Below are 9,839 nucleotides of genomic sequence, written 5' to 3'. Positions count from 1 at the left end.
CATCAGTGCTTCATGAAAACCATCTGAGCTCCAAACAGCACATATCAGCAAGGGCTGGTTCTCCGCTGGCCACTGACACGGTTTCGTAACAGCCGAGGGGCACCCCACCACGAGAAAGGAGGGACCCCTGAAGGCAGGAAGGCTGGCATGGCTTTCTCATGCCTCTGGCAGCACATGTGGGAAGCCCAGGCAGGGATGAGGGCAGGGGTTATGCATAGATGGCAGCATCATAAATGAAAGCCAATGAGTTGACAGCATTCACCCATGTGGCCAGTTTATTCCAGGTTCAAATAATACAATGATTTTATAAACCTTGTTTTACATACTTTGATGAATCCAAGGCAGGGCTGCCTTCACCTTACAATAAACACACAGGTATTTTGATAAACACAGGTCTTCTGGCTCACTCTGATAATTTGAAGAGAATCTGTCTTGGCAGATGGAAAGAAAAGATGGCAGAGTGGAGGCAGCTGGCTGCTCTGATGGAGGAGACGGTGGGGTCCTAAGTCAGCGTTTTCTGGAGGGGACCAGGTCCAGTTTATCAAGGGCTCAGGGGAGGTGATGCACTCATGCTTTCTGGCTTATGGGAGAGTACAGCTAAATTCACTCCTCTCAGACTTCAATATGCACAAATATCACCTGGAGGCAGGGGAGAAGAGGTGAAAAATCTTAAAATGTAGATTCTGAGTCAGTATGGCTGGGGTGTGGCCTGAGACTCTGCATTTCTAATCAGTTCCCCTTGAGTAGCAAGGATATAAATCAGAGGATGATTTTGGTAAACTTTTGGCACCTGTCACCACGCATCTCCTAACATCCAAAGGACTGCTTAGGGAGCACAGTGGCTGTGTCTTCCAGATGTGCTGGGCTTCATGAGGGCCACACGCCTTTCTGGTCACATCTCCCATCGCTCCGGCTTCTCAGTGGCTCAGGTTACACATTTCTTCAGTTAAGTTCCTGGCCTGATTGGAGACCTGGATACTTTTGAGTTTCTGTGTCCCGGGGCTTTGCCAGTGATTCATCTGGAAACCAACTCCAAGGATGAGCGTTTTCCTCAGGGTTAACCTGGTCCTTTCTGGGTTGATCCTTTCTAGTTTTGTTATCTCAGAGTGTCTCTTCAAGAGCTGGAATGCACTGGCCATGGTGCTTACATAATAAATAAGAGGAATGCAACGCAGAAATAAATAATCCCATCTGGGAACCAGACAGGAGGCGGTAAGAGGATGGGGATATGCTCAGGGAGCAGGCTGGTCAGCGAGTGGCGGCTGCACTCACCTGATGCTTGTGTACCTGCCCAGACCTCGCTGAGCTGTATCCCAGACCTTGTTCCGTGGACCTGAGCTACAGACATGGACTTTGCGTGGCATAACACTGGAGCTGGTTGCTCAGCAAGGCTGCCCAGTCCAGATCACAGGGTGAATCATCAGTCCTGGGGCTCTGAGTAGCTGCAGAGGGGCTGCTGAAACCCCATCAGTTTTTCGTGTTTGTTGCCAAACAGACCAGAATGTCTCTATGTTCCATCTAGATCTTCAAGCATTACACTTTCTGTTAATACGAGGCTTCATAAAAATAAGTCACAAAATACAACTGTCTATGAAAATCACAAGAATACAATTGCCTTTACTTAAAAAAAACCACCATTTTTCCAGAGAACTCAGAATGCTTCTCAAGTCCTCTGGTGCATTCCCCAAGCAGAGTGGTGCAGTGAGGGGAAGATTTTGAGTTCCTGCTGTGAGCTCGAGATTACTGGGGAACCAGCCTCTTATATAAAGTCAGGTCATGCTATTATTGGGGCTTCCCTGGTGGTGCAGAGGTTAAAGCCCATGCTATTATTATCCATTCTTTAGGCGTATGTGGGTGCCTGTGGCTTTTGGAACCCCTTCCCTGCAGGGAAGGTTTTAAAAAATTCCAGTGGATAGAAGGTCCCCGTACATCCGTTTATTATGTTCCTTTATCTCTGTCTCTCTCAACTCTCCTTTTTAATGTTAATTCTTTTGATAGAAAGCCCAGGCCAGCCAGGCTAGAGGGCAGAGCTGGCTGTGTGGCTGCTCAGCCCTGGTGGGTTCTACACCTCTGATGCTAGAAGCAGACACAGGATCGGTGAGGTGCCCTGGGACTTTAGGGGGGACATTGGCTCTTCTGGCGTTTCCTCTCTACCGCCAGTCGCAAGGCCTGAAGGAGCTTGTCCTTGTTATTCAGGATGTTATACTCGGAAAGCTTCACCAGCTTGTCGAAGGCGGCCTCAGTGTATGTCAGCTCCTTGGTGGCGTAGGGAGTTTTGGGACTGTAGATGTCCACCTGGCCCTGCTCCAGCTCCTCGGGGCTTCGCACCACACCTGGAGGAGCAGAAGGACTCACTGTAGCCCGTTATGTGTGAACTTGTAATGGCTTGTTTCTGGCCCTCTCTGCGAGGCCCACCCCAGCACATTCACAGGAAAACAGGCACATGTTGCACGCTCACACACGCACATGCGCACACACATCTCCCAGTCCCCCGGGGCAGGGACCCAGCTTGCCCATCTCAGGATCGCCATGGTACTAGCTCATTCCAGGCTGTGAATGACTGCAAGAGTGGAGCTGGACATCGCTGGGGCCTGGGGCCTGGGGGGTTGTCCTTTCTCGCCAAAGCCAAGGTTGGCTCAGACTGGAGCTAAGCCAACTCCATCTGTTAGTGCTCTTGGAAGACCACACACATCTAAGAGCTTGCCATCCAAGGTCGGGGGCGGGTGGGACCTGAGCTCACCACAGCTTACCTGGGGCCTTGTAATTTTGGAAGGTGTCACAGATGAGTGGGAAAAAGGTCACGATGGGGGTGTTGGGCTCCTGAGAGTTCTCCAGCAGGTAGCACTCCTTGAGGTTATCCTCCTCCTTTTGCAGCTCATATTTGAGGAAGGGGATGTTCTGCACGGCGCAGTACTCGCAGGTTTGCTTCATGGGCTAGAACATCACAGGAGGACCTTGTGTGAGTATCAGGAGGGGTGAGGGTGGACCAGAAACACAGAGTTCTTAGCTCCAGCTTCCTGATTTCCCCAGCTAACAACTCAGGTCTCCCACTGCTTTGCCTATCTGTGCTATTTTTCGGACAAAGCTGGGTCAGGATGAAGAGCCTGAGGCAGTAGGTTGGGGTGGGTCCAACCACAAGCTCCTGCCACAGGTAAAATGGACAGAAGCCCTTTGATGATGCTTCACTCAAACACAGACCTGGAGCTGTGGGTTCCCCCAGAGAGGGTGACAGCCATGGCTGGCCAGGCTCTTGCAGAACATGCATGGGATTTGAAACTGACAAAGTGCCTCAGGGCCAGAGAGAACTCAGAAAGGGCATCTTTATAAACATGATGTAACAAGAACGGCAGACTTTAAATCAGAGTATCCCTTTCATTCTACTCCCTGTTTTGTGCTCACCAGCTGTACGATCTTAAGCAAGCCACTGACCCTCTCTGTGTGTCACCTCCCTCTCCTATAACATGGGAAGAACAGCAGTTACCATCTACCTCCAAGAGCTGGCACAAGGATCAAGTAAGCTTTGTTTACAAACTTCAGTCATTATCACGGGTGTCATCCTTGTCGTCTGTCTTCATGCCCCTTTCCCTGGCCTCAGGATAGGACTGTATTAAGATAGACCAAAAACCAGTGTCTTTCCCTTGAAAGCCCAGAAAATTTCAAAAGGAAATAAATTTTTAAAAAGTCTCTGGTCCTAAAAAAAAAAAAAAAAAAGTCTCTGGTCCTAACTCTTTGGTGTAATTACATGGAGGCTCATACTCTGGGATTGGAGGAATCGTGATCATTTTGAAACTAGGACATTACAAACTCCTAGGATGGTACAATACTTTAGAATTGACTGGGCTCTATTAAGGTTATTTTTTAAAACTCTTTTGCCTCTTTGCAGAAGGATTTCCAAATATGGGAAATGCTTTAATGTAAGAATAAAATTGGAATTAGCTCGGGATATCTAGTAAACCTGGGTCCCATCACATGAGGGCCAGTGGGCTGCCCCCTGAGGTTTGGATGTCTAGCCTGCATCATAACCTCCACCTAACCCCCTGCATAGTGGCTTGAGCGACTCTGATGCTAAGTGTAGGAGCCTGTGGGGAGTGGGGTGGGAGCCTTTCTCTGCTGCACTCACCTTTGTCTGGGACCCAGCACAGTAATTAAGGTGGATGATGAGGTCAGCTTTTCTCTCGGGCCTGAGGAGGGGCGCATAGCTGGAGTTGACAAAGAATGCGGTGTCCAGCAGGCACAAGTGTTTCACAGATCCTGTCAGCTGGTTTGGGAAGCCGTCCAGCACCGTGTCTGAAAGTCAGGCTTCCAGTTATCCTCACTCCTCACCTCCTGATCTCAGCCAGTGGTCAAAGGCAACTGGTGCCCTGCCCGGAGCTCCTCTACTTCAGCCTGGCCTCCCACCCTCCCCTCCACCAGGGTGCCCGGTGAGTCCCAGTGCTCCTGCTGGGTGGCCTGAGGAAGAACAGCCTTATTTATGGGGTTTTAGCAAAAAAAAAAAAAAGCTATGATTTTTCCAGTAGTTATGTATGGATGTGAGAGTTGGACCATAAAGAAAGCTGAGCGCCAAAGAATTGTTGCTTTTGAACGGTGGTGTTGGAGAAAACTCTTGAGAGGCCCTTGGACTGCAAGGATATCAAACCAGTCAATCCTAAAGGAAATCAACCCTGAATATTCATCAGAAGGATGATGCTGAAGCTGAAGCTCCAATACTTTGGCCACCTGATGTGAAGAACTGACTCATTGGAAAAGACCCTGATGCTGGGAAAGATTGAAGGCAGGAGGAGAAGAGGATGTCAGAGGATGAGATGGTTGGATGGCATCACCAACTCAATGGACATGAGTTTGAGCAGGCTCTGGGAGTTGGTGTGGACAAGGAAGCCTGGCGTGCTGCAATCCATGGAGCTGCACAGAGTTGGACACAACTGAGTGACTGAACTGAACTGAACTGAAAGGGTTTAGCAAGTCTTTTATGGAATATGCACAGAGAGCCCACAAAGCCTCAGCCACAGAGCTTGTGGGTTGAAGGGGCTTAAGAGTGCAGACTGTGGACCAGGAGCCAGCTGCCCTTCTTGCCCCAGACAGGACAAAAATTATTAGGGCAGGCTCAAGCAGCCATATGCAGACCATGGCCAAGTAAAATACCAAAGATGGTGGAACATCAACCTTAGAGCCTTGGCAGGGTGGGAGGGGGCCTGGAGTGGAAGCTGCCAGACCACAGTTTAAGATCCAGCTCTGCACTCACCATTAGGAGGATCTTGCACTGGGCCAACCCCGCCCAACTCTGGGGGCCACACCCACATAAAAGGGGCCCCCAGAACACAGCTGTAGAAAGTCAGAACCCACACACTCCCCACCTGTAAAATGGGGCCAATTTCTACCTGCTGGGGTTCTTATACAGATGCTATACAGAAATATAGCATAGATTCAGTTAATTAAATAGGCCACTACTCCACTCACTGTTCAAAGCTTCACCAAATTCAGAATACACCATGGGGAGAGCCTGCCACTTGGCCGGATGAACGTGGGCAGACGTGTTTTCTCATCCTTTCTCCCTGGCAGCCTCTACACCCACTTCTCCTTCCTCCAAACAGAGGCAGCAGGTAGGGATACCTTTCCACATGGAGAACTGGCTGTTCTGGAGGTAGTCGGTGTGCATCTGCAGCCCCAGCAGGAAATTGTGGAACTTGGAGACAAAGGCCCTGTGGGTGAGGATGTCGCGGAAAGTGTTGGACAGCCAGGATGCTGGAGTCACCACTGTGGTGTCCAGGACGTTGGCATCACATTTGGGGATTTCAGGCAGGAGTGGCTCATCTTCTGCAGGTGGAGGGGGCGGGATGGAGGTCACAGGGCTGGGGTCCCCAGGCTGCCCAGGTGAAGCATTGCCTGGGTGCCCCGCACCCAGAGGTCCACTGTAAGTGCAGTGCACACCTCTCTTGCCTAGTTCTCAAGGCTTTCACATCAGAGCTAGGAGGACCCAGGGGAGAGACATGCAACAGGAGTAAGGTAGTGGAGAGGGAGCCAGGGTGATTGGCAAGGAGGCGTTCCCAAGAGGACAGAATCCGGAAGGGCAGCCTTTAGCAGCATTCATACATTTCCATCCTCTTCAGCTTTCCTGGGTGCCGTGCAGCTCTGCCAAGCCTACTGGATGGTGCGTCCCCCTACCCCCTGCCCCAGCCAGGCCAGAGCTGGCACAAGTGTGTCCACCTAGAGTCACCTGCCTCTCCAGGCAGGGAAGACTCTCTAGCCCTAGCTGCCTGATGATGAAACCTGAGGCAGGTGATCTGGTCCTCAGTTTGTGACCCACCTCCCCACCCCTATGTCTTCCAACCAAGAGAGGAGGCCGGTAGGTCACCCACCAATATCATGCACTCTATCCCTTGTCCATTTGTGGAAAAACTCCTCCGAGGTGTGGGATAGGTTCCAGGCATCAAGCAGGTTCAGGGAGAAGATGCTACTCCACAAACCTAGGGGCAGGATCAACCATGAGCAGCTCTATCCAGGAACCTCCAGGCCCACCCAAACATTGGCCTTGATGACCCTCCAAGTCAGGAAGCTCAGGGAGAGGGACAGGCTTTGACTTCCCTCTCCTTGTGGAGCAGCTCGACATAAATGTCTCAGCTCTTTTCCACTCTCCTCTTGGAACTGGGAGAGGGCAGTTGGGGCTTCCCAGGTGGTCCAGTGGGTAAAGAATCCACCTGCCAACTCAGGAGGTATGGACTAGATCCCTGGGTTGGAAAGATCCCCTGGAGGAGGGCATAGCAACCCACTCCAGTATTCTTGCCTGGAGAATCCCCATGGACAGAGGAGCCTGGCGGGCTACAGTCCATGGGGTTGCAAAGAGTCAGCCACGACTGAACAACTGAACTGAACTGATAAGGTTAGTTTTACTCTTAAGCTCAGTTTACAGATGAGAAAACTGAAGCTCAGGAAGGTTAGGTAAATTGGCCAACTTTGAGCAGCTAGTAAATGAGAAGCCAGAGTCTATGCCCCAGTGTCTTACCTACAGACCTCTGAGCCACATACTGGATAGCAAAGGTGTTCAGAGAAAGGAGAGGCTGCTGAGGGCTGCGGGCTTCAGGGCGGACTTCCCTTAAGAGACAGGGCTTAAGTGGGACTTTCCAAGAGGGCTGGATTTGGGGTAGATGGAAGGGAGAGGAAGGCAGACAACCAGCCTAAGTAAGGGTGTAACTGATTGTTGAGGCTGTAGAGAGGGGTCTGTTTTCTGCAGTCTCCCTTTGATGGGTATAGTTAGGGCTCTGAAGGGGATGACTCTCTGAGTGGACGTCACAGTCAGGCCCCTGCACTCAATGGGCCACCCTTCTGGAGGACCTGGGAGCACAGTGAAACTGGGCCAGGCTTCCCCAGAGACTGTCTTCACCCTAAGGTCCCCTCTGGCCTCTTAGATCCCAGGGGCAGAGTCAACCCCTGGAAATAGGCATGTTGCTGCCTGGAGCTGGAGATGGAGGAAAGGGGCAGAAGTTCCAGAAACTTCCATCTCAGCCTGCCACTCCCAGTCTGGTTCTGAACAGACACCAGGGAGACAACGGAGACAAAGACATTGGGAGAGTCCCCTTTGGTCCCCAGTGACCCCGGGGACCCTGTTAGGTCCTTCTGGGCCCAAAGGGTCACAGGCAGATCAGGGCAGTCTGGGAGGCTAGTCTCAGGTTAGGTCAGGAGCCTCTCTTGGGATGAGGGGATGCTGACAGACGCCAGGAGGGTCACATGCCCAAGGAATAACCCACACTAGCCCCTGCACCTGGAACAAGATCCTGGGGGGAACAGAGAGTGTTTCTTTGTCAGTCCTCTAATCAAGGCGTGGCCTGTTCAGCATGGGGCGGGGTTCCCAGGGGCCTCCCCCAGCCAGGAGTCACCTAGCATGTAGCACATCCGCGACTCTGGGATCCTCTTCGTCAGCCGCCCCATGAAGAACTCGGAGCCGAAGAGCTCTGTGGGGATGAAGGCTCCATACTTCTGCATGCCCACCTCGTAGGGGGAGAACTCGAACCACTCTGCACACGAAGAAAGGCAGATGTCAGCCTCCTGCCGAAACGGCCTCGCCCACCGTGCCTCAAGCCTGGGACCGGGAGGCCGCAGTCCTCCTTCAGGACACAAGGGGGCGCCCGTGGCCGGCTTCTGAGGGCCCACGAGACAATTTTGCAACCTGTACAGGCTTATTTGCTCTTCAAAATGTGATAAACCAGGAATAAAAACGGACCCGGAAGCAGGGCAGGTCTCTAGAGTCCTTCCATCCGGCAGCTTAAGAAATATCTAGGATTCTTTCTCTTGACGACTTTTATTTCCTCTGTCCCATCAAATCTCTGTCCCATCAAATCTCTGTCCCATCAAATCTCTGCTCAGGGAAACCCCAGGGCTCTGCCACCCATCCCCTACATGCATCTGAGCAGAAGCAGGGAGCAAAGTGGACTTCTTCAGCTGTCAGCGCAGTATTTTAGTGCGGAGGTTGGCAAAGGTGTGGTGGAGAGGTGTGTGCTGGGGGTACTGGGTGCCTTTGCCTGCTGAGAAGGAAACCCTTTGTAAAATTGCTAGTCACCAGTGTTACCTCTGAAATCCTGGTTGCTTACATCATCCTTGACATTGATGGTGAGGTAGATGGGCAGGGGGTTCTGGCCCTGGGACAAAGCAGCACGCTGATCTGACAGTTTGCATTCATTTCTCTGTGGGGAAAAATAACGGTTAAGGGGAAGAAGCAGACAAGCTGCCTGGAAGCAGTGCAAAATAGAGAACAGCCTGGACCTCTGGGCAGCCCATTTCCTGGCTCCTGAGCCCACCAGGCTTCTGTGGAGGTCTCAGCTGACACCAGCCAAACCTCTGAAAATGCTCCCAGAAAATGCTCACTTCTCCTTGGGCTGTTCACCACCCCAGACACACAGACCTGGTGGGGGCAGTTTAGGGCTGACCCTCAGAGGCCCAGGGTTCTCCTCATGTCTCAGGGACCACAGAACGAGAAGGTAGGCGTAGAGGAGGCCGCCACTGCTCCCCGTCATCCTCATCATTTTCAACCCCACTCAAACTAGACCAGCTCCATTAAAAACAAGAAATCTGCTTTGCATGTTGGGATCTCAAATTTGTTTGAGAAGAAAAAAGACTTTTCTTTTTTAAAAACAAAAGGCTTGGAAACTGGGCACCAGATGGCAGTCAAGTTCCAAGTCCCCAAAGCACAGTGCAGTCTAATCAGAGCAAGTGTCCTGCAGATCCTCCTAGACCATAGGCCAGCCCCCAGAGTGAATCAGCCTGTGTAGACAAGGCCAGGCTCTAACCCCAGACCAAGCAGCTGCCTGGTGGCTGACATCCATGGCTGTCCAAGTGTGTGAAGACCATGGAACCTGTATGGGATGGTAAACACATGTGTGGGTCAAACAACTGTTGTTAAATCATTCAGATCCCATGGACTGCAGCATGCAAGGCTTCCCTGTCCTTCACTGTCTCCCAGAGTTTGTTCAAACTCATGTCCATTGAGTCGGTAATGCCATCCAACCATCTCATCCTCTGTCACCCCCTTCTACTCCTGCCTTCAATTTTTCCTAGCATCGGGGTCTTTTCCAATGAGTCAGCTCTTTGTCTCAGGTGGCCAAAGTATTGGAACTTCAGCTTCAGCCTCAGTCCTTCCTATGAATATTCAGGGTTGATTGGAAGGACTGATGAAAGCCTCCTTTGAAAGACCAACAGGATGCCTACAACTGGGCCCAGAGATGCAGGTACCATGAAGCTGATTATCCTGGAAGAAGAAGACATTGCAGACTCAGGGAAGAGTCCAGTCCACACTCACTATCAAGGGGTCCTGAGGGAAAGAGGCCCCTGCCTTGGCCAGAGTGGAAGAGCAG

General features: G+C 51.5%; 1 protein-coding gene across 1 annotated transcript in view; it reads right to left on the bottom strand.

Moving 5' to 3' along the window:
* Positions 1-227: 227 nt before the first annotated feature.
* The window catches only part of PLA2G4E (phospholipase A2 group IVE), a 41,761-nt gene continuing 32,149 nt past the window's right edge, over positions 228-9,839 (bottom strand). The window contains exons 14-20 of the mRNA XM_040226853.1: positions 8,558-8,672; positions 7,869-8,006; positions 6,354-6,461; positions 5,608-5,811; positions 4,121-4,287; positions 2,751-2,934; positions 228-2,333 (exon numbers count right to left, since the gene is read on the bottom strand). Of these exons, the coding sequence (XP_040082787.1) occupies positions 2,116-2,333; positions 2,751-2,934; positions 4,121-4,287; positions 5,608-5,811; positions 6,354-6,461; positions 7,869-8,006; positions 8,558-8,672 (1,134 nt within the window). The 3' untranslated portion in view covers positions 228-2,115. The remainder of the gene's footprint in view (positions 2,334-2,750; positions 2,935-4,120; positions 4,288-5,607; positions 5,812-6,353; positions 6,462-7,868; positions 8,007-8,557; positions 8,673-9,839) is intronic.

Source organism: Oryx dammah, unplaced genomic scaffold (assembly GCF_014754425.2).
Source record: "Oryx dammah isolate SB20612 unplaced genomic scaffold, SCBI_Odam_1.1 HiC_scaffold_26, whole genome shotgun sequence".
Taxonomy (NCBI): Eukaryota; Metazoa; Chordata; class Mammalia; order Artiodactyla; family Bovidae; genus Oryx; species Oryx dammah.
Note: the sequence above shows the minus strand (reverse complement) of the source record. Positions and strands in the feature narration are given on the sequence as shown.